The sequence below is a fragment of the Microcaecilia unicolor genome, chromosome 2 (genome assembly GCF_901765095.1).
Source record: "Microcaecilia unicolor chromosome 2, aMicUni1.1, whole genome shotgun sequence".
NCBI lineage: Eukaryota > Metazoa > Chordata > Amphibia > Gymnophiona > Siphonopidae > Microcaecilia > Microcaecilia unicolor.
In genome coordinates this window covers 327405198-327429314 of record NC_044032.1, presented here as the reverse complement: position 1 = coordinate 327429314, position 24117 = coordinate 327405198, and the positions used below count along the sequence as shown (strand labels likewise).

Sequence of the window (24117 nt, the reverse complement as noted above, 5' to 3'; positions counted from 1 at the left end):
ATTGGTTGCAGTACAATTCTGAGTTACATTGTGAAGAGTTATCGAAAACAAAGTAAATACAGGGTATCATTTGGGGATGGAACAGCGGAGTATGTGGGAGTACAGTTGGTTGCAGTGCGCTTATAGGTTAAATTAGGAAGAATTGTAAAAGACAGAGTAAATTCGGGATATCATTCGGGAATAGAACAGCGGAATATAACAATGGCGAGTTGAAAGGGGGACAAAACAGTATCGGGGGACATGAAGGTCTAATAATTTTATCTGTGGGTGGGGTTTTAGGATTGGTGGGAGTGCGGGAGAGGAGACTTCAAGAGAGAGTGTGTAGGTGCTTATCTATTAAATTGTATGGGTTTCATGTGTTTTGATCCTTGCCGTAGATTTTCTCGAAGAGATAAGTCTTCAGTAATTTGCGGAAGTCGGTGTAAAGCCCCAACACCTCTTTGTCCTTTCAGCCATGAGGCTTTCTAATACCTTCTAGCCAGAGACATGGAGCATGCATCATCCTATGCCAGAGAGCTCTGTCCGGCTGAAACTCCCTGTAACGAACCTGGATTTTTACCCTGAAGATATCTCCTCCCAAATGAGATATTGCACATTTCAGTCACCCAGCTTTGGACTATTTCTACCTGTTCAACTATCTTTCTCCCCCCCTGCAATACAACTACCTCTCCTCAGATCTCCACCTCCCACAGCCTTCAGATTAAGAAGTCTCTGCATTCTGAAACAGCATCTCTGTGAGTAAATTATCTGTGATTTATTCAATAAAAGAGACTTCATAAAAATAATAGAGACTTCAGGTGATTAGTGTGCCAGGGTTATACTCCATGATATTGGGGCTTCTAGTTACCAAGCTCCAAGAGTCATGACATATAGTTCTATAAGAGCACTCCTAGCTTATTTACCTAATTACACTGCTTGCTATAAATGTAGTGTTGGGGGGGGGGGGGGGTGGGGAGGAAGACTAAACTAGATCCTACACTGCCTGTCAGACTCTATCTGTTACTGCAAGTTAATGGGATTACTTCACTCGGTAGAGAAGCATAGCACCTTCAAAGCAACTCCAGTACAAGTAAAGCAATTTCCCAGCACACACTTTTAAAAGAACCAGCCCCCAAATTAAACCTAGCAAGTATCAAACCTATAAATGGCAAGTGACCGACTCACCTGCAAATGCGCAGTAGAGACTTCCCTCTCTGTCCCGCCCCCGCGTCAAGACGTGATGACGGGGAAGGGGGGCGGGACAGAGAGGGAAACTGCGCTGAAGGGGAGGGAGGGAACCGCTGACGTCGCTACCGCTCCCCCCCCCCCCCCAAGGTAGCCGCTACCGCCCCCCCACCCCCGGAGTCGCCACCACCCCCCCTTCACCCGGCCCGGGCCCTCTCTTCGTTATTGAACTTACAGCAGCGCCGAAACAGCAGCAAGCAGCTCAGCTTCAGCTCCCGTCGGCCTTCCTTCCCTGCCTGTGCCCCGCCCTCGCCGACGTGACGTCACACGAGGGCGAGACACAGGCAGTGAAGGAAGGCCAACGGGAGCTACTGCTTGCTGCTGTTTCGGCGCTGCTGTAAGTTGAATAACGAAGAGAGGGCCCGGGCCGGGTGAAGGGGGGGGGTGGTGGCGACTCCGGCGTGGGGGGGGCGGTAGCGGCTACCTTGGGGGGGGGGGGGGACATGGGACGTCTCAGAAGGAGGGGGGCCTTGGAGCTGGGAGGGAGGGAGGGAAGGAAGGGGGCCTGGGGAGCTGGGGGGGCCTGGGGCCTTGGAAGGGGGGGGGGGGGAAGGGGGCCTTGGGAGCTGGGGGGGCCTTGGGAGCTGGGGGGGGCCTGGGGCCTTGGAACTGGGTGGGAGGGAGGGCGGGGGGACTTGCAGCTGGGAAGGGGGGAGGACTGGAGCCTTGGAGCTGGGAGGGAGGGCAGGGGGGCCCTTACAGTTGTGAGGGAGAGCAGGGGGCCTTGGAACTGGGAGGGAGGGAGCTGGGGGGGCCTGGGGCCTTGGAACTGGGAGGGAGGGAGGGCGGGGGGCCTTGCAGCTGAGAAGGGGGGAGGACTGGAGCCTTGGAGCTGGAGGGCAGGGGGGCTGTTACAGTTGTGAGGGAGAGCAGGGGGCCTTGGAACTGGGAGGGCGGGAGGGCAGGGGGCCTTGGGAGCTGGGGGGGGGGGCCTGGGGCCTTGGAACTGGGAGGGAGGGAGGGCAGGGGGCCTTGGGAGCTGGGGGGAGGGCCTGGGGCCTTGGAACTGGGAGGGAGGGCGGGCAGGCAGGGGGCCTTGCAGCTGGGAAGGGGGGAGGACTGGAGCCTTGGAGCTGGGAGGGAGGGCAGGGGGGCCCTTACAGTTGTGAGGGAATGGGGCCCCTTACAGTTGTGAGGGAGAGCAGGGGGCCTTGGAACTGGGAGGGAGGGAAGGGGGCCTTGGGAGCTGGGGGGGAGGGCCTTGGAACTGGGAGGGAGGGAGGGCAGGGGGCCTTGCAGCTGGGAAGGGGGGAGGACTGGAGCCTTGGAGCTGGGAGGGAGGGACAGAGGGGGCCTTGGAGCTGGCAGGGAAGGAGGATGGCAGGGGCTTTGCAGCTGCAACGGGAGGGGGGCCTTGGGGAAAAAAAACATTCCAATACCCGCCCGTTTTTACGGGCTTAACGGCTAGTAGAGTAGATAAAAGAGGCTTAGAGAGGACTAGAGAGGAAAGGCCCTCAGCAGTGAAGGAACAACGTTTTTTATTTTTCTTTGTATTTGTTTTAGTTGAGATATAGAGGCAGACAGTTATAAGAAAAAGCTTTGAAGAGAAAGAAACATTTTAAACCACAGGCAGCCTTAGCCACCAAATAAACCAGACCTAAAGCTCCCCCACACAAATCCAAGGCAAGTAAGTTCTGTTTTTCCCCGCCCCTTTTCTAAACAAAACTACTATGCTGTAGCTAAATTCGCCCCTCCTCCTCTCATGTCACTATCTGCTACTGCAAGTTAATGGGATTACTTCACTCACTCCGTAGAGAAACACAACACAGCACCTTCAAAGCAACTGCAGCACAAGTAAAGCAATTTCCCAGCACACAGTTTAAAAAGAAACAACCAGCCCCCATATTAAACCTAGCAAGTATAGAGTAGATAAAAGAGGCTTAGAGAGGAAAGACCCTCAGCAGTGAAGGAACAACGTTTTTTTTTTTTTTTTTTTATGTTTGTTTTAGTTGAGATATAGAGGCAGACAGTTGTATATTGGTATAAGCCGATTGTGAGTTTTCAGTTCATGTACAGGTTTCAGCGTGGTTTGTTGCTGACAATATATCATCATATGTCGGACTGACACCAAAAGAGGACTGTTGCTTAATTCTACGGAGTGAAATAGGCTGAAACTTGTGCTTGTTAAGATATTATGTATGTAAAGGGGTTTATTGATGTAATTGAAGGGTGAATGCGTGAGCATGCTGGTGTGAATGTAAACCGGGAGAGGGGAGATGTCTGTAATATTAAATGTTTGTATTGTACATGCATTGATACATGTTTGTGTATGAATAAATCAATGATATAGTTGTAAATTTTTTCAGAGTGCAAATTTGTGGGTTATGTAAGAACAGCACTCTGTTTATAAGAGTTAGTCCCCTTGTGGATAGGATTAAAAATATGTTGTGCCAGCCTCAGATGTCATACTCAGGTCCATGACAGCGCATGCAGGTCCCTGGAACAGTTTTAGTGGGTACTGCAGTGCACTTCAAACAGGTGGACCCAGGCCCATACCCCCCATAACTGTTTCATTTGTGGAGGAAACAGCGAGCCCTCCAAAACCCACTACAAACCCACTGTACCCACATCTAGGTGCCCCCCTTCACCCATAAGGGCTATGGTAGTGGTGTACAGTTGGGGACAGTGAGGTTTTTTTGGGGGGGGTTGGGGGGCTCAGCACACAAGGTAAGGGAGCTATGTATCTGGGAGCAATTTATGAAGTCCACTGCAGTGCCCCCTAGGGTGCCGTGCTGGGAATTGGTTTGGTAAAAGAAGCCCTAAAGTTGCCAAGATATAGCTCGTAATCTTGCTTTTTAGTATATATATTAAATTCTTGGAATAAGAGTTGATTTATAAGTTGATATTTATTTATAATTGAATATTCATAATGTTTAAATAGTTAAATATGTAACATTCTTTTTTCCTTAGATTTACACAGCAAAGATGTAAATATTGTTAATATCAATGTAATGGAAGGGATTATGCTTGCTGGAGAGGTGGGACTTTGTTAGGGGGAAACTGACCTAGATGGCAGTTATCCAGAGGGTAACTGGTGGGTGGGAACTGTCCAGTGGGAATTATCCAGGTGGGAGCTCACCTAGAACTGTGGTACGCATATAAGTATATGTCAACTTGTTGGCACACATAGATATAGATGTACATGTGTGCATTTTGTGCAATTTTATAAAAGGATAAAGGGCCTTTTCTGCATTAAAATAGGGCTTTATATGTTGAAAAACCTTTATGGTCCTTATTTTAGAAGTGCCAGTCACATTTTAGACATACATACATCAGCGTTTAGATGTTAATAAATGTCTAAATCCTTATTTTACAAAGCTGAAATTGAAAAATGTGCTTAGGGCAAGGGGACATGATTTGGGCAGGACTAGAGCAGCTTAAAAATAAATGTATGCTTCTCATTTGAGAAGAGGAATGCATGCCTATGTCCAAAATGATGGACGTTGGGACCTGGGACATCTAGGTTTCAGAAAAGTGCTTGTATTGAGCAGTACTGAAGAAGGATTAGTGGAGGTTGCCCCTTAACCCCTCAGTGGTTGGTGTCCCCCTCCCCATGTGAAACTGGCAAGGGATATCGGAATATGTAAAAATGACCAATTAAATTTATACATGTATTTTCAAATTTAGTTTGTTCAGATTTCTGCCACTGAAAATACTGTACATAAAAGTTTAAATGGCCATTTATACGTTTAGAAGTAATATGGTGGTTGTGCTGCTGAATATTGACTCTGTGTTTTCAAATTAATAAGGTAAGCACACATGCAACCTGATATCCTAAATATTTTGCTATTTATTTACTTTTTACTAACTTTCTAAGTAGAGGTATGGTAACAAGTCTGAATTTGTATTTCCAGGTGGAGGATTCCTGGAAGACTACTGAATTCATTACTGTTCCTCATCGAGATTCTAAAGATGTTTTTATCCTTGGTGGAACAGATGATATTCAGGTAAGAAGCTGTATGTATTTCCCAATATACAAGGACCATCCTGCCTATGGGCGGTCAGTGGTTTCAAAGCCATTGACCACTGTGAGCTGAATCTAATCTCATAGTGCTGGGACCATATCTGGGCACTGGCATTGAATGTCTAGGTCAGCCACCAACCCAGATGTTTTATGGGTGCTGGCTAATATTCAGTGCTGGCATCTGCATTGCTAAGCAGGCAAAGATAGAACTGTCTTTTACATTGTCCTATCTGCCTGCTTAGCTCTGTGAGCACCGGCACTAAATATGGCCAGTGCCTGCATAACTGTAGGTTCAGTGGCGTACCAGGGGCGGTGGGGGCGGTCCGCCCCAGGTGCCAGCGGGTGGGTGGGTGCTACGCTGGTGCCCCAGTCCCCACCTGCCTACCAGCTCCGTATCGCCAGACGACCCAATTCTCCTGCCACCCGGCACCTGACTCAGCCTTTAAAAAAAATCTCTGAAGCGGCGGCACTGCGCCTCACGTCTGCTCTGCGTTTAAAGGAAGATAAATCGCCTTGTCGGCCGGCCTTCCCTCACTGTGTCCCGCCCTCGCGGAAATAGGAAGTTACATCAGAGGGCGGGACACAGTGAGGAAAGGCCGGCCAACGAGGCGATTTTTCTTCCTTTACACGCAGAGCAGACGCGAGGCGCCACCACTTCAGAGATTTTTTTTTTAAAGGCTGGGTCAGGTGCCAGGTGGCAGGAGAAGAGGGTTGTCTGGTGACGGAGCTGGTAGGCAGGTGGAAACTGGGTCGGGGAGGAGGGCTCAGATGGGAGGAGGGGGGCTCAGATGGGAGAAGTGGACTGGGTCAGGGAGGGGGGATGGGAGAAGGGGACTGGAACTGGGGTCTGAGAAGGGGGCAGGTGGGAGAATGGGGCTATGCCTGGGACAGGTGGGAGAATGATTCTGGGGCTGAAAAGGGGGGGGGGGCTAATGCAAAGCATGTGGATGAAGGGGGCTGGAACTGGGGGTTGAAAAGGAGGGTAGGTGGGATAAGGGTGCCAGTACTGGAACTGAGGGCTGAAAAGGGGCATGCATAGGCGCCCCGTATAAGAGGCTTAGCCCAACTGTGACCTTCTTTGCCTGCTGCCCCCACCCCGCGACGAGCTGCAGGCTTCCCCGCTCCCCAGGTCGTCCATCCCGTCTGCCCTCAGCTCCCCCCAGCCCTCGTTTGCTTCCTGCCGCTGCCCTACCTTTAAATATTGCATTTTTCTTCCAGTCATGGCGCCATTATTAAAAGCAGAAGCAAGCTCGGCTCCAGCCTTCCCTCGCATGGCTCCGCCCTCTTCTGACGTATTTCCTGTTTGCGCGAAGGCAGAGCCATGCGAGGGAAGGCTGGAGCCAAGCCTGCTTCTGCTTTTAATAATGGCGCCGTGACTGGATGAAAAATACAATATTTAAAGGTAGGGCAGCGGCAGGAAGCAAACGAGGGCTAGGGGGGAGCTGAGGGCAGACGGGATGGACGAGCGGGGGATCGGGAATTGGGGGAGGGGGCTGGAAGTTAACATTGCTGGATGGAGGGGAGGGCAGGGGGGAGAGGAGGGTTGCTGGACATGGGAGGATGGAGGGGAGGGCAGGGGAGAGAAGAGTTATTGGCTCGACATGGTTGAATGGAGGGAAGGACAGGGGAGAGGAGAGTTGCTGGCTGGACAAGGGTGGATGGAGGGGAGGGGAGAGGAAGGTTGCTGGACATAGGTGGATGGAGGGGAAGGCAGGGGGAGAGGAGGGTTGCTGGACATGGGTGGATGGAGGGGAGGGCAGTGTTTGGAATATGTTCACTTTGAGACTTAGGTGCTCAACATTAAAAGTTTAAATTTATTTACTTATTTATGGCATTTTATCCCACATTAAACATGAATTAGGGTGTTTTGTGGCTCTACATGAGAATTGTGATATTATGATCCCTTGTTTCATATTGTTGACGGTCTGCATTTTCCGTGTGGGTGGTATATTGGTGTATTACTGGTTCTGCCCAGTGTAATATTTATGGTACAGTAAGGTTCTGAGCGTGTTTTTGCACAAAGTTGTGCATAGTGTTTTACAGTTGAGCGATTGTGGTTAGTATATGCTTTGAGCAACCACTTTATTCTTTGACATATGATACATATCTAATATCTAAATGTAATAAAAGGTATTGTGACTTTTATTTTTTTTTTCTGTTATCAGACAATTATGGATTTAAGCCCCACCCCTAACCCCGCCCCCTTTAGCCTCCCCAAACAGTTGGGCCACCGACCACCTATGGGGGCAGGGACTGATACTGGGGGAACTGGGGGATGAAAAGGGGACAGGGAGAAGTGGCTGGGGCTGAAGCTCGGGACTGGTGGGAGAAAAGGGATGGGGCTGAAACTGGGGACTGATGGGATAGTGGGGCTGAAACTGAGGGCTGAAAAGCGGGTCAGGTGGGAGATGTGTTGGGGCTGGAACTAGGGGCAGGTGGGATAATGGAGCTAGAACTGAGGGCCGAAAAGAGGGGGCAGAGAGAGAGGGAGGGCAGCCCTGGATGGAAGGGGGAGGCGAGAGGGAGGGCAGAGCCTGGATGGAAGGGGGAACAAGAGGGAGGGCAGACCCCTGATGGATGGGAGAGGAAGGACAAATGGTAGATTGAAGGGGCAGAGAGAAAGGGCAGACAGTGGATGGAATGGGCAGGGAGAGAGGGCAGACATTGGATGGAGGGGATAGCAGAGAGGGCAGACACTGGATGGCAGAGAGAGAGCGAAGACAGATGCTGGATGGAAGGAAGACAGTGAAAAGAAGATGAGGAAAGCAGAAACCAGAGACAACAAACTGTAAATAAAATATATATTTTTATTTTTTTGCTTTAGGATAAAGTAGTATTGTAGCTGTGTTAATAAATGTTTATAAATAGAACATGTAAATAAGGCAATCTTTTTATTGGACTAATTTTAGTACATTTTAGTTTCGGCAGTGCTTTTTTTGTAGAAAAAAAGGTGCCGGTACTCATTATGGGCGGGGTCATCACATATGGCTCCACCCCTATGATAGCCACACCCACATTAGCCACACCCCTGATTCCAGCCATGGTGCATATAAACAGACATCATTGAAAATAATATACTAGTACAGGAGAAAAAAATAACGTGATTTTTTTCATTAGAAATCATTTCTGTAAGCTGTTACAGCTCCAGTATACCCAGTGCAAAATAAGACAGCCGATGTAAATTCTCAAAGTGGACATATTCCAAACACTAAAATGAAAATAAAATGATTTTTTCTACCTTTGTTGTCTGGTGACTTTGTTTTTCTATCCATATTGGTCCCAGTGTCTGATTCTGCTGCTCTCTATCTGTTCTCTTAACTCCGTTTCCAGGGCTTCCTTTCCATTTATTTCTTTACTTTCCTCCTTTCTTCTTCATTTCTTGCCCTACATCCATAAGTAAAAGATGTGTCCTCCTCCGTGGAATTGACTGGAGGAGGTATAACGTGGATCCAGCATTTGCCTATTTTCTCCATCCATGTGCAGTTTTTCTCCTCTCTTTCCTTTCCCTCATCTCCATCCATATGCAGTTTTTCTCCTCTCTTCCCTTTCCCTCATCTCCATCCATGTGCATCTTCTTCTTTTTTCTTGCCTACCCTCCATCCATGTCCAGCACTTCTCCTCTCTCCCCCCTCCATCCATGTCCAGCATTTCTCCTCTCTTCCCTCCCTTGTACTCATAAAAAGCAATAATTCTCTCTTCCATCTCCCCCCAAACCCCTCCATCCATCCATGTCCAGCAATTCTCCTCTATCTCCTGCTCTCCTCTCCATTCATTTCCAGCATTTCTCCTCTCTTTCATGCCCCTTCCATTTCTCCCACCCCTCCCACCCATGTGCATCTCCTTCCTGTCTTTCCTCCCCTCATGTCCAGCATGTCTCCTCTCTCCCCTGCCCTCCCCTCCCATGTCCAGCGATTCTCCTCTGTCCCCTGTCCTCCCCTCTCATCCATGCAGCCCCGAAGCGCTTCACCGTCGACCTGACTTCCTATCTTAATTACATGTTGAACCATGGCATCTTCCCCCCTGAGCAAGGCAGTATTCTTCTCACACCCATCCCAAAGAATCCAAAGATAAGAGCCAACGTCATATCAAATTATCGGCCAGTGGCGTCCATACCGCTGATTGTCAAAGTTATGGACATCTTGGTGAATACTCAGTTAAATGAATTCCTTGAAACCTTTGACATTCTGCACTACTCTCAGTCTGGTTTCCGTGCTCAGTTTAGCACTGAAACGGTTCTGGTCACAGCCCTGTCGGATTTTAAACGGGACATTTCTGTTGGTATGAAAATTTTACTGTTGCAGTTTGACATGTCCAGCGCGTTTGATATGGTGGACCACGCCATCTTACTACATCTACTAGACACACTAGGCATCGGAGGGTGCCTGTTACACTGGTTTAAGGGTTTTCTGTCAACAAGAACTTACCAAGTCAAAGGCACTCCAGATCATTCTGCACCTTGGAAAGCTTCTTGTGGGGTTCCCCAAGGTTCGCCCCTTTCTCGAACGCTATTCAATATCATGCTGTTTCCCCTTGCCACCGCACTAGCAAACCTAGGCCTGAAACCATTTATCTACGCAGATGACATAACCATCTCCATCCCCTTCCATACCTCATTAGATGAAATCACAGATCTGATCGAAGTGAGTTTTTCTGTCTTGGAACGTTGGGCCGAGGTAATCCGGTTTAAGATCAACAAAGACAAAACTCAGTGTCTTGTGCTTTCGTCCGTCCATGCCAGATTTTCCACCAACTCCCTTGTCATTAAAGACCAGACCCTCCCTATTTCACAGAGCCTTAAACTTCTGGGTGTTGAGCTGGACCCTCACTTGCACCTGGATCCGCAAGTGCGAGTGGTCACCAATCGGATGTTCTATGCTATGTGGAGGCTGTGGCGTGTTAGGTTTTGTCTCACCAGAGAGCTCTTCCGCACTCTCGTTCACTGGCTAGTTCTGTCTCACCTGGACTACTGCAGTGGGATTTATGCAGGCTGCCAGGAGCATCTACTGAGGAAATTCCAGACTGCCCAGAATACTGCTGCAAGACTCATCTTGGGCAAGCCGCGCTGGGTTTCTGCGCAGCCCCTACGTTTCAACCTACACTGGCTACCTGTGAGAGAACGAATTGCATTCAAGATCTGTACTTTGACACATAAAATAATCTATGGCTTAGCTCCGGAATATATGATTCCTCTAATAGATCTCCCACCTAGAAATGCCATCACTACAGCACGCACCTTTTTACAACTCCATTATCCATCTTGCTGGGGTGTTAAATACAAGCTTCTTTTTGCTTCCACTTTCCACTACTCCAGCCTGAAGACCTGGAACACTCTTCCCCTGTACCTAAAGTCGCAAGCTGACCACCCTCTTTTCAAGAAGCTGCTGAAAACATACCTTTTTGAACAAATGTATTCCATTAGTGACTCTGCTGTTTAGTCATCCTAATTGCTGTTAACATTTTATCCTTATTCTACTGCTAAATTCATGTGCTGTATCTCTTAACTTTTGTAATTCATGGAAGCCACATTGTGTCTGCATTTGTGGGAAAATGTGGGGTAGAAATGAACCGTAAATAAATAAATAAATAATAAATAACAGAGACAATACAATCAGGGTCCAACGAGACCCAGTTCAACTCCATATTTCTAAAAATGAACTCCTATTGTGTATACACTCCACACCGAATTTTATTTTAAACCCATATCCCCAGCCAACCATACCTTCACTCTCTCCATTCCCAATTCTCAATATTCAGACCCCATTCTCTTCCATACATCCCAGCAGTCATCTCAATTCCCTCTCCCCTTTATCCCCCCAACCCTCTCATGGAAGCAAATTCAAGCAACTTGCCCACAACGTGGCATATTGTCGGTTACTTGAACTAGTGGATTTGAAATAGAGCTGACTCTCGTGTTTGCCTACCTCCCTCATCCTTATGCACCATGCCTCTCCTGGGATGTTCTCTTTGGTTGTCCAGAAGTGTAGAATAGATTTTTTGACCAGTAACAGTATAACATACACTATTCTCCTATATGGTTGTGTCAAACCCTGTTCCTCTAGAAGAGCTTGATCCCCGAATAGCAAAGTTGCATAATCCCATGTTAGTGTCCTTTGTGTGAGCGTGTTAAGTATGTGAAAGGCTTCATTCTACAGTGTCAGAGCCGGGCACTCCAGAAAGGAGTGAAGGAGGGTCCCCCCCCCTCCCACATTTACCGCACCGGTCGTCCCACCAAAGTCCCATTGCTACCCCTTTTGCTTTAGAAATGTAAGCTCTGTGTAATATCTTATATTATGTCTCTTGCAGGTCAGCTGCCTTAACCATTTCATATAGTGTTGAGAATAAAGTCCCTAAACTTTGACCAGTATAATGCGTGCCTATCTCCCCATTCCACTGAGTTGCTAACCTATCCATATCTACCCTGGACATGGCCATATGTAAGATCTTATACCAAGTTGATAAACTGTTAAGCTTATTAGGGATGCCAAGAAGGATCCGATCCATTGGACCCCATGTCCACGAGTTCCCAAATTCTGCCCACAGCGCTGACCAATAGTGTCTAACCTGAAGGTACTGCAGCATATTATGATTTGTAAAATCCCATTTCCTTTTTAACTGATCAAAAGTGTTAAAGGAGTCTGTCCCTTGTACTAATAAGTGTCCCATATTCCTACAGCCCTTCTCTCTCCACTTGGTAAATACAGATAATCCCATGCCTGGCTGAAATGCCTCATTGCCTACCAAACCTAGAAAAGGATATGCTTCTGGCGATCGCTGCTGATGCTCCCGCCACCACATCCAGGCCCTCCGCAATGGCTTCAGGAGCCCCAATTTGCCTTTAAGGCGCGGATTGTTGCTAGACCCCACGTGGAGTAAGTTGATAAAAGACCATGGGCAACTCCACTCATCTAACCCCCCTCTAGGTAGAAAGCGGTATGTTCCCACTATTCCCTCAAAAATAAAGCGCATCAGCGCTGCCATGTTATACAACCGAAGGTCAGGGAGGTCTAGACCTCCCTGTTCCTTTTTAAGCGTAAGCTTGGAATGCCCTATCCGTGCACCTTTCCCCCTCCATATAAAGGCTCTTATGGTAGAACGGAAAAACCGTTCTTCCCTTCTTAAGGCCCATATGGGAGCTGCATACAGTGGATATAGGATCTTAGGCAATAAAATCATCTTTACTAAGGCAATTCTTCCCATCAGGGAGAGCGGGAGTTCCTTCCATTTGTCACATAATTGTCTAATTTTCTCCAGCTGGTCAATCACATTTCTCTTATAAAAGATTAAATTATTTGTGCTGAGGAAAATCCCCAAATATCTCATCGCTCCCTTAACTGGTTTAATAGGCAACCCTCCCAAACCAGGATCCCCTATTGCTCCTGATAATGGCAGCAATTCCGATTTACTACAGTTAACTCTCAGGCCTGAGAGGTCTCCAAAATCCCCTATCAAAGCTAAAGCCCGGGGTAAATCTTCCTGAACATTTTTCACATATAATAATATGTCATCTGCAAAGAGGTTCAATCGAAGTTCCCTAGTTCCCACCCGTATCCCCTGAAGGTGCCCACTGCTACGAACCTTTATGACCAATGGTTCAATCGCCAACAAGAAAAGTAGCGGTGAAAGGGGACACCCCTGTCTCGTGCCTCTCTGTAATGGGAAACTATCCGTAAGTTTTCCATTTACCAACAACCTTGCCTTAGGGAGATTATACAGAGCCCTTATCCAAGACACTACCGCTCCAGATATTCCGAAGCATCCCAATGTCTCAAAAAGGTATGGCCACGAAATGCTGTCAAAAGCCTTTTCCATGTCTAGCCCCACAATAGCCTCCAACACTCCATGCCTCTTACACTTTTGTATGGCCATCATAGCTCACACAATATTCATGGAACCATATCTGCCTGGGACAAAACCCACTTGATCTTCATTTATCAGGTCAGGGAGTACCTTGTTTATTCATCTGGCCAAAACAGCTGCCAGAATTTTTACATCCTGATTTAATAAGGAAATAGGACGGTATGATCCCACCTGCGCCGGATCCTTACCTGGCTTTGGCAAGAGAACTATATGAGCCATATTGCTCTGGATGGTCAACCCCTCTTCTACCAACCCATTAAACCATGCTCCCATCGGTGCTGCCACCAATCTGTCAATATGCGATAATATTCAGCTCCATAGCCATCCGGCCCTGGGGCCTTGGTTAACTTCAGGAGTTTAATGCCGAGCGTAATCTCTTTCACTGTTATGGGTTCATTTAGGGTATCTAGCTGTTCTTCCCTTAATTTTGGTAGGTATAGGCCATGAAAGAACTCCTCACACTTCTTCGGATCCAAATCTCTAGCTGCATATAGAGAGCTATAATATTTAACAAACTGCTGCATGATGTGTGATTCTTTAGTGTACACTATCCCCTCATCATCTCTAATATGGGGTGTAATTTGTCTCTTACGCACCGGCCTTGCCACTAGTTCTGAAAAAAATTTGTGAGATGGGGGAGTTGGAATATATTGCACTAAATGAAAAATTAGATATAATAGGCATCTCTGAGACCTGGTGGAAGGAGGATAACCAGTGGGACACTGTCATACCGGGGTACAAATTATATCGTAGTGATAGGGTGAATCGGATTGGTGGAGGGGTAGCATTGTATAGTAACGAGAGCCTTGAATCAAATAGATTGAAAATTCTGCAGGAAACAAAACACTCCTTGGAATCACTGTGGATTGAAATTCCATGTGCAAAGGGGAAAAGGATAGTGATAGGAGTGTACTACCGTCCGCCTGGCCAGGACGAACAGACGGATGCGGAAATGTTAAAGGAAATCAGGGACGCAAACAAACTGGGCAACACAATAATAATGGGGGATTTCAATTACCCGCATATAGACTGGGTTAATGTAACATCTGTACACGCAAGGGACATAAGATTTCTTGATGAAATCAAGGACAGCTTCATGGAACAGCTAGTTCAGGAGCCGACAAGAGAAGGAAAAATACTAGACTTAGTCCTTAGTGGTGCTCATGATCTAGTGCAGGGGGGTAACGATACGAGGGCCGCTTGATAACAGTGATCATAATATGATCGGTTTTGATATTGGCATTGAAGGAAGTGAAACTAGGAAATCAAGTACGCTAGCGTTTAACTATAGAAAAGGTGATTACGACAAAATGAGAAAAATGGTGAAAAAAAGACTGAAAGGAGCAGCTCGCAGAGTAAAAAACTTGCATCAGGCGTGGATGCTGTTTAAAAACACCATCCTGGAGGTTCAGGACAAATATATTCCACGTATTAGAAAAAAGGGAAAAAAAGACTAAACGTCAGCCGGCGTGGCTAAACAGTAAGATAAAGGAAATCATTAGAGCCAAAAAACAATCCTTCAGAAAGTGGAGAAGAGAACCAACTGAAAGTAACAGGATAGATCATAAGGAATGCCAAGCCAAATGCAAAGCGGAGATAAGGAGGGCAAAAAAGGACTTTGAGAAGAAATTAGCGTTGGAAGCAAAAATACATAGTAAAAATTTTTTTAGATACATTAAAAGCAGGAAACCGGCCAAAGAGTCGGTTGGGCCGCTGGACGAAAATGGTGTTAAAGGGGCGATCAAGGAGGACAAAGCCGTTGCGGAGAAATTAAATGAATTCTTTGCTTCGGTCTTCACCGAGGAGGATTTGGGGGGGACACCGGTGCCGGAAAGAATATTTGAAGCGGGGGAGTCGGAGAAACTAAACAAATTCTCTGTAACCTTGGAGGATGTAATGGGTCAGTTCAGCAAGCTGAAGAGTAGTAAATCACCGGGACCTGATGGTATTCATCCCAGAGTATTAATAGAACTAAAAAATGAACTTGCGGAGCTACTGTTAGAAATATGCAATCTGTCCCTAAAATCGAGTGTAGTACCGGAAGACTGGAGGGTAGCCAATGTTACTCCGATTTTTAAGAAGGGTTCCAGAGGAGATCCGGGAAATTATAGACCGGTGAGTCTGACGTCGGTGCCGGGCAAGATGGTGGAGGCTATTATTAAGAATAAAATTGCAGAGCATATACAAAAACATGGACTGATGAGACAAAGTCAGCACGGATTTAGTGAAGGGAAGTCTTGCCTCACCAATCTAATGCATTTTTTTGAGGGGGTAAGCAAACATGTGGACAATGGGGAGCCGGTTGATATTGTATATCTGGATTTTCAGAAGGCGTTTGACAAAGTGCCGCACGAAAGACTCCTGAAGAAATTGCAGAGTCATGGAATCGGAGGTAGGGTATTATTATGGATTAAGAACTGGTTGAAAGATAGGAAGCAGAGAGTAGGATTGCGTGGCCAGTATTCTCAGTGGAGGAGGGTAGTTAGTGGGGTCCCGCAGGGGTCTGTGCTGGGTCTGTTGCTTTTTAATGTATTTATAAATGACCTAGAGATGGGAATAACTAGTGAGGTAATTAAATTCGCCGATGACACAAAATTATTCAGGGTCGTCAAGTCGCAGGAGGAATGTGAACGATTACAGGAGGACCTTGCGAGACTGGGAGAATGGGCGTGCAAGTGGCAGATGAAGTTCAATGTTGACAAGTGCAAAGTGATGCATGTGGGTAAGAGGAACCCGAATTATAGCTACGTCTTGCAAGGTTCCGCGTTAGGAGTTACGGATCAAGAAAGGGATCTGGGTGTCGTCGTCGATGATACGCTGAAACCTTCTGCTCAGTGTGCTGCTGCGGCTAGGAAAGCGAATAGAATGTTGGGTGTTATTAGGAAGGGTATGGAGTCCAGGTGTGCGGATGTTATAATGCCGTTGTATCGCTCCATGGTGCGACCGCACCTGGAGTATTGTGTTCAGTACTGGTCTCCGTATCTCAAAAAAGATATAGTAGAATTGGAAAAGGTACAGCGAAGGGCGACGAAAATGATAGTGGGGATGGGACGACTTTCCTATGAAGAGAGGCTGAGAAGGCTAGGGCTTTTCAGCTTGGAGAAGAGACGGCTGAGGGGAGATATGATAGAAGTGTATAAAATAATGAGTGGAATGGATCGGGTGGATGTGAAGCGACTGTTCACGCTATCCAAAAATACTAGGACTAGAGGGCATGAGTTGAAGCTACAGTGTGGTAAATTTAAAACGAATCGGAGAAAATTTTTCTTCACCCAACGTGTAATTAGACTCTGGAATTCGTTGCCGGAGAACGTGGTACGGGCGGTTAGCTTGACGGAGTTTAAAAAGGGGTTAGATAGATTCCTAAAGGACAAGTCCATAGACCGCTATTAAATGGACTTGGAAAAATTCCGCATTTTTAGGTATAACTTGTCTGGAATGTTTTTACGTTTGGGGAGCGTGCCAGGTGCCCTTGACCTGGATTGGCCACTGTCGGTGACAGGATGCTGGGCTAGATGGACCTTTGGTCTTTCCCAGTATGGCACTACTTATGTACTTATGTACTTATGTACACATTGGGGCCATACACATTACAGAGCGCTATCTGTTGCCCCCATAGTTCCCCTAACAGGAGCACATATCTACCCTCCTTATCCTGTGTCACCTTATGTGTGTTGAAAGGTAGTTGTTTATGGATTAGAATAGCCACCCCCCTTAGAATTATAAGCTGAATACCCTACCTCCCCCACCCATCCTCTCCGCAGTTTCTGGTGCTCTAAGGCTGATAGGTGAGTCTCTTGAAGGAATGCAATGTCTGCCTTTGCTTTGTGCAACCATACTAGGATTTTAGTTCTTTTGATCGGGGAATGTATCCCATCCACATTTAGGGTTATTACTTTCAAACTACCCACACAAGTAATCTATATGATCTTTATCACAAACATATACAATGTTTACCTCTCTTGTCTCCCAGTTTAACCCGCGAGGTCTTGTTTCCTTCCCAATCACTATCCGATTGTTTACAGTATAGCATCCTCTAACCCACACCACTATCCCAACCCTTCAAAACCAATTTGCTCCCTAATCCTTCGGGCATCCATGAGCTGGCCCCCTTCCCAACCCATCCCACCCCTCTCCCTCATACACTCCTCATTCATCCCTCCACACATTCCCCCACCCCTCCCCCATCTTTCCCTTCTCCCCCCTCCGCCCCTCTTCCCTCCCTCCCATGTTACCTTCCCACATCCTTCACCTACCCAAGACGACCAAAAGAAGCATCCTACCCCCCCTGCCCTAACAGAGTAATTCTATGATACTACAAGACTATACTGTATACCAATTAAATGATCCATAACTGTTCTTCAAACTCGTAAATACCAATAACATAGTTTCAAGGAGAATCTTCCGGACAGCTGCTCTCATGCAGTTCACATGGTCAGACTCTAGTTCTCCCTCGACCATCGTATTGACCGATTCTCCTTCTCTTCTGTTATTTCACAGTACAATTTACCATTGAAAGGTCTTGTGAAACCAAAACTTAAATTCACTGACCACGGTACAGATGAGAAATTTCCAGTCACTGCATCAAACCTTGTTGCCCCGCTCCGCAGGTCCCTTTTATTCCAGTTCTCTTTGCCCCATTCCTTTTTCCTTGTTGTACTTCTCCAAAAAAACTTTCGCTGCTGCAACATCATTTATGAGGATTGCCTTCTCATCAACCCAAATTCTCAGCTTGACCGGGTAGAGCAGGGCAAATCGTACCCCCTTTTTGTAAAGGGCAGAGCATGTGGGCACCATTGCCTTTCTCATGAGGGCCACACGTGTTGAATAATCATTAAACAACAGTAGCCGATTTCCCTCATATAGGAGTGCCTCTTTGGCTCTTGCAGCTTTTTTTTTTTTTTTAAGGAGTAATATCAGAAATGTTTTAATGACGATTTTTAAGTATGCAAGCAGACTCAAGACACACCTATGTTTTGGTGATCTACTACTACTTATCATTTCTATAGCGCTACTAGACGTACGCAGCGCTGGTGCTCAGCGCCTGTCTCGAGTCGAGTATCTTGCATCACGGCATTGACCTGTTAGGAGGTTTGAGACGAGATACTTTTATGTTTAAATCATGTTTTATTATCAAACATCATGTGAGAATAATACAGTTAACATTTGTCTCTAAGTACAACCATTTCCCACAGCTTTCCATATGTTAATATGTGAACATTTTTAGTTTTTCTTTTTTTTTCCCCCCTCCCCTTACCTATATCTAGTACATTTATATTCTAGAAATCAACTTGGCAGGTGATATCATATCATAGGTATCCTATCTTCCCTCCTCAAGCCCCACCCTCCCCCTTCTCCCATTTCCACCCTACTCCTTTCCTCTTACAGTATCCTTCCTATTGGTGTCCAAAACATTGCCGTCAGGGATTCAATATGTGACTTCGTGCTGCCGGTGTCATTGTGTTCCAGAACGGACTCCATCGTTGTTGGAATTTAACGCCCATCTCTGAATCAAGGTCCTTTGTGGCTATGCGTTCCATACGTAACATGTGTATCATATGTGGCCGCCATTGTTGTAACGTAGGGGAGTGGTATGACATCCACTCTAATAATATTGTTTGCTTACCAACAAGTATTGCTCTCAGTGCAAAAGCAGTGTAACCTCGCTTAGGTTTCGTCCCCAATTTTGGTTGTCCAAAGAGCAAACTAACTTCATAATGCCATTTTCGTCCCCACATGTTGGTCACCGTTGTTACAATCTGTTTCCAGAATTTCTGGATATCCACACAGTGCCAAAACATATGGCCCACCGTTGCACCAGGGGTCCCACATTTTGGGCATTCACCCCAAGATGACAATCCCATATGGAATGCTTGTCTCGGTGGGATGTGTAAGCGAAGGGCCATCTTGTACTGTAACTCCCAGTGCGAGGTAAAGTCTGTAATTCTTCTAATCTGCAATATATGAGCTTGTAGCATTTGTGCAGTTATTGTAATTTGTAAGTCCAGGGTCCAGGAGCGTGCCAATTTATGATAGTCCAGCTCCAGAGCTGTGTCATGTATATGTCTATGATGATATGTCATGGGTACTTTCTGCTGTGACTCCATAGAGTATGCTGAAGAGAGTTCTTCCTGTACGTCCTCTGTTAGTGAAGTCCATGGTAGAGATAATACATAGTGTCGCAACTGTCCATAAAAGAAGTTGTCACTGGTAGGCAAGCCATATGTTCTCTGCAGTTCACAAAATGGTCTGATGTGGCCTTCTGTAGTAACCACTTGGAGAAGGTATACTATTCCCTTATTTTTCCATCTATGAAATACAGAGTACATTTGCCCAGGTGTAAATGAGCAGTTATCACATATAGATAAATATGGTGTCACCTTTGAGGAAAAATGGTGCAAGCGACACACCCATTCCCAAACTGCTTTTGCAGTTGTCAAAATCCCAGAATGCTTCAATGAATATGGCATGGGTGCCCCTGTGCTATGTAGATAGTTACTAAAATGTATCCCAGGTATTAGGCCCAACTCTAGGGATGTGTTAGTATAACCAATCGTTTATATGTCTCATTCCACTAGCTATACTCAGGAAGCGTATGCTCAGTAGTCCCAGCCCCCCGTATTCCACTGGTATATACAAGGTGTTAATTGGTAATCTTGCTTTTTTCCCATTCCAGAGGAATTGTTGTAAATGGTGGTGTAGTATTTGTTCATCCCCCTTTTTCAAGTACAGGGGTAACGTTTGGAATATGTATGTCCATCTTGGGGCAATGACCATATTAAATAGCGCGATCCTACCCAATAGGGACACAGGGAGTGCACCCCAGGCCCGCAAGGTCTGCTTAGTGTCAGTGAGCAATTTGTGTATGTTTAGGTCATATAGTTGTGTAAGGTCTACCGGTATGTGTACTCCTAAATATTTGATAAAAGTCGTCTCCCAAGCAAGTGGGAATTTGTCTGTCCATCCTTCATGTGGGCCCTTTACTATTTCAAGGGCTACTGTTTTAGTTAAATTCAATTTGAACCCTGAAATTAGGCCAAAATGCTCTATTTCCTGTAATAATGAGTCCATGGATCTAGGGGGATCTGTCAATGTCAGTAATAGATCATCTGCAAAGGCCAATACTTTAATTGTCTGACCGGCCATTTGCACTCCAGATGTAGCTTCCTGCTTCATTAATGTGCGCAAGAGTGGTTCTAATGATATCACAAAGAGGGCAGGTGAAAGAGGGCAACCCTGTCTGGTCCCCCTCATTATGCTAAATTCAGCCTCTTTTATACCATTAACCAGGACACTTGCTCCCGGTCTACAATAAAGGGCTTGAACTGCTTGCATAAACCAACCCCCAATCCCCATCATCTTCATGGTCTGAAAAGGATATTCCCATCCCACCCTGTCGAAAGCCTTTTCGGCATCTGCACTTATTACTACTGAGGGAATTCCTTGTCCCTGGCATGACGCCATGGCTAACAACAGCCGGCGGACATTATGTGTTGCCTGCCTATTTTTAACAAATCCTACCTGTTCAGGACATATCAATCTGGGCAAGCATTTAGCCATCCGCTCTGCCAACATTCCCGCCAGAATCTTAGTATCAACATTTATTAAGGAGGTTGGGCGGAAGTCTTCTGCTTTGTTTAATGATTTCCCCGGCTTAGGGATTAACGTGATTAGAGCTGCATTGGCATGTTGTGGGAATGTTCCCGTAGCTATCACCTCTTCGTAATATTCCAACAAGGCCATTTGCGCCTCTAGGGGTAGGGCCTTATAAAATTCCCCAGTATATCCATCAGGGCCTGGTGTGGATCGATATTTTAATTTTTTGATTGCCCGTTGGAGTTCTTTTAATGTTAGGGGGGCATTGAGTATAGCCTGGTCTTCTTGTGTTATTGACGGGAGACCTGCCCGTATTAAATATTCCTGTATCTGTTGCTCACTTGCTGGTTTCTCAGCTGAATATAATTGAGCAAAATATTTGGTAAAAATATTTCCAATACCTTTTTGTATAACTATAAGGTTACCATGTTCATCCCTCAATGTCGCCACCGCCCGAGACCCTCCCCCCCCCCCCAGTTCTTTATTACTTTAATCAGTAGTCGTCCCGTTTTATTCCCATATCGATGTAGCTTATATTTATAGTGTATGGAGGATCTCATTTCATTTTCATGGAGTAGGGTATTAAGGGTAACCTGTATAGTCTTCAAGTGCTCTAATGTATTTTGATTGTAAGCTCTTTGAGCAGGGACTGTCTTTCTTCTATGTTTGTGCAGCGCTGCATATGCCTTGTAGCGCTATAGAAATGCTAAATAGTAGTAGTAGTAGTAGTAGGCTTATGAATGTGGGCATGTTTGGCACTCAACAACTATTTTTCCAATCGCAGTATAGTCACTGCTCGGCGTTTCTTTCTCATATTATAATAGGCAATAATGTCCCCTCTAAGCACCACTTTTGAAGCGGACCAAAACAAGACCGGATCCGCTTGTGCGTGTTCTTTATTATAAAACGCATAATCTCCCCATTTAATCAACAAATGTTCTTGAAATTGGGGGTCCTTGTCTAGGTATGCTGGGTACCTCCATCCTGCCCCTCCTACATTATCACCTGGGATTTCCAAGTCCAGCCACACTGGGGCATGGTCAGAAATCTCTTCCGGTCCTATATTAGCTCCCCTCACTTGATGGAATATAGTTCGATCTAGGAAGATATAATCCAGGCTTGATAACGTGCCATGGGCCCTAGATCTGTGTGTAAAGTCATGTTCTCCTGGGTGTAACGTCCTCCATACATCTACTAAGTATAAAGTTTTTATGAACGTTTGCAGTTCTCCCTGCTCGTTGCCCTGAGTAGTGTGCTGACTGTGGGTTAGTGGTATCAGCTTTTGGGTTTAGAACTAAATTAAAGTCCCCCAGAACCAAAGTCCTACTCATTTGATGTTGGAGGCACCTACTCCCTAGTGTCCGATAAAACTCCTTGTCATGCTCATTGGGCCCATACACTCCAACCATGAGAAATTCAAAGCCCTGTACCCATACTCGTAATGTTATGGATCGCCCCTGCTTCCCTTTCTCCACCACTACTACTACTTGACATTTCTAAAGCGCTACTAGGGTTACGCAGCGCTGTACAATTTAACATAGAAGGACAGTCCCTGCTCAAAGGAGCTTACAATCTAAAGGACAAATGTACAGTCAGTCAAATAGGGGCAGTCAAATTGGGGCAGTCTAGATTTCATGAAAGGTATAAAGGTTAGGTGCCAAAAGCAACATTGAAGAGGTGGGCTTTGAGCAAAGATTTGAAGATGGGTAGGGAGGGGGCTTGGCGTAAGGGCTCAGGAAGTTTATTCCAAGCATAGGGTGAGGCGAGGCAGAATGAGCGAAGCCTGGAGTTAGCGGTGGTGGAGAAGGGTACTGAGAGGAGGGATTTGTCCTGTGAGCGGAGGTTACGGGCGGGAACGTAAGGGGAAATGAGGGTAGAGAGGTAATGAGGGGCTGCAGACTGAGTGCATTTGTAGGTAAGAAGGAGAAGCTTGAACTGTATGCGGTATCTGATTGGAAGCCAGTGAAGTGACCTGAGGAGAGGGGTGATATGAGTATATCGGTTCAGGCGGAATATAAGACGTGCAGCAGAGTTCTGAACGGATTGAAGGGGGAATAGATGGGTAAGTGGGAGGCCAGTGAGGAGTAGGTTGCAGTAGTCAAGGCGAGAGGTAATGAGAGCGTGGACGAGAGTACGGGTGGTGTGCTCTGAGAGGAAAGGGCGAATTTTGCTGATGTTAAAGAGAAAGAAGCGACAGGTCTTGGCTATCTGCTGGATATGCGCAGAGAAGGAGAGGGAGGAGTCGAAGATGACTCCGATGTTGCGGGCAGATGAGACGGGGAGGATGAGGGTGCCATCAACTGAGATAGAGAGTGGAGGAAGAGGAGAAGTGGGTTTTGGTGGAAAGACGATAAGCTCGGTCTTGGACATCTTCAATTTCAGGTGGCGGTTGGACATCTATGCAGCAATGTCGGATAAGCAGGCCGATACCTTGGCCTGGGTCTCTGCGGTGATGTCTGGTGTGGAGAGATACAGATGGGTGTCATCAGCATAAAGATGATACTGGAAACCATGAGATGAGATCAGTGAGCCCAGGGAAGAGGTGTAGATTGAAAAAAGAAGGGGTCCAAGGACAGATCCCTGGGGAACTCCAACAGAGAGCGGGATGGGGGTGGAGGAAGATCTATGAGAGTGTACTCTGAAGGTGCGGTGGGAGAGATAGGAGGAGAACCAGGAGAGGACAGAACCCTGGAACCCAAATGAGGACAGTGTGGCAAGAAGTAAATCATGATTGACAGTGTCAATCTCAACTCCCTACTTAAAGTGCCCTCCGCTCCCACCACCCCCCTCACTCTCTCCTCAAACACTAGCTGACTACTTCCGCGATAAGGTGCAGAAGATAAACCTTGAATTCACTTCCAAGCCTTCTCCTCCCTGTGACTTCTTAACCCACTCCCCCAACCAACCTAGCCTGGCCGCCTCCTCCTTCTCCTCCTTCCCTGAGATCACTGAAGAGGAAACTGCTCGCCTTCTCTCTTCCTCTAAGTGCACCACCTGTTCCTCTGATCCCATTCCCACCAATCTGCTTAACAACATCTCTCCTACAGTCAACCCCTCAATCTGTCACATCCTCAACCTCTCTCTCTCTACTGCTACTGTCCCTGACACCTTCAAGCATGCTGTAGTCACACCACTTCTCAAAAAACCATCACTAGACCCCACCTGTCCCTCCAACTACCGTCCCATCTCTCTTCTACCCTTCCTCTCCAAATTACTTGAACGCGCTGTCCACAGCCGCTGCCTCGATTTCCTCTCCTCTCAGGCCGTCCTCGATCCGCTCCAATCCGGCTTTCGCCCACTACCCTCGACAGAAACAGCACTCTCTAAAGTCTGTAATGACTTGTTCCTTGCCAAATTCAAAGGTCACTATTCCATCCTCATCCTCCTCCACCTATTTGCCGCCTTTGACACTGTCAGTCATAATTTACTTCTTGACACACTGTCCTCATTCGGGTTCCAGGGCTCCGTTCTCTCCT

General features: G+C 46.6%; 1 protein-coding gene across 1 annotated transcript in view; it reads left to right on the top strand.

Annotated features, from left to right (window-relative positions):
* Positions 1–24117, top strand: part of DNAH6 (dynein axonemal heavy chain 6) — a 2906060-nt gene that overhangs the window by 603856 nt on the left and 2278087 nt on the right. Inside the window, exon 22 of the mRNA XM_030192089.1 lies at positions 5079–5171. Within this exon, the coding sequence (XP_030047949.1) occupies positions 5079–5171 (93 nt within the window). The remainder of the gene's footprint in view (positions 1–5078; positions 5172–24117) is intronic.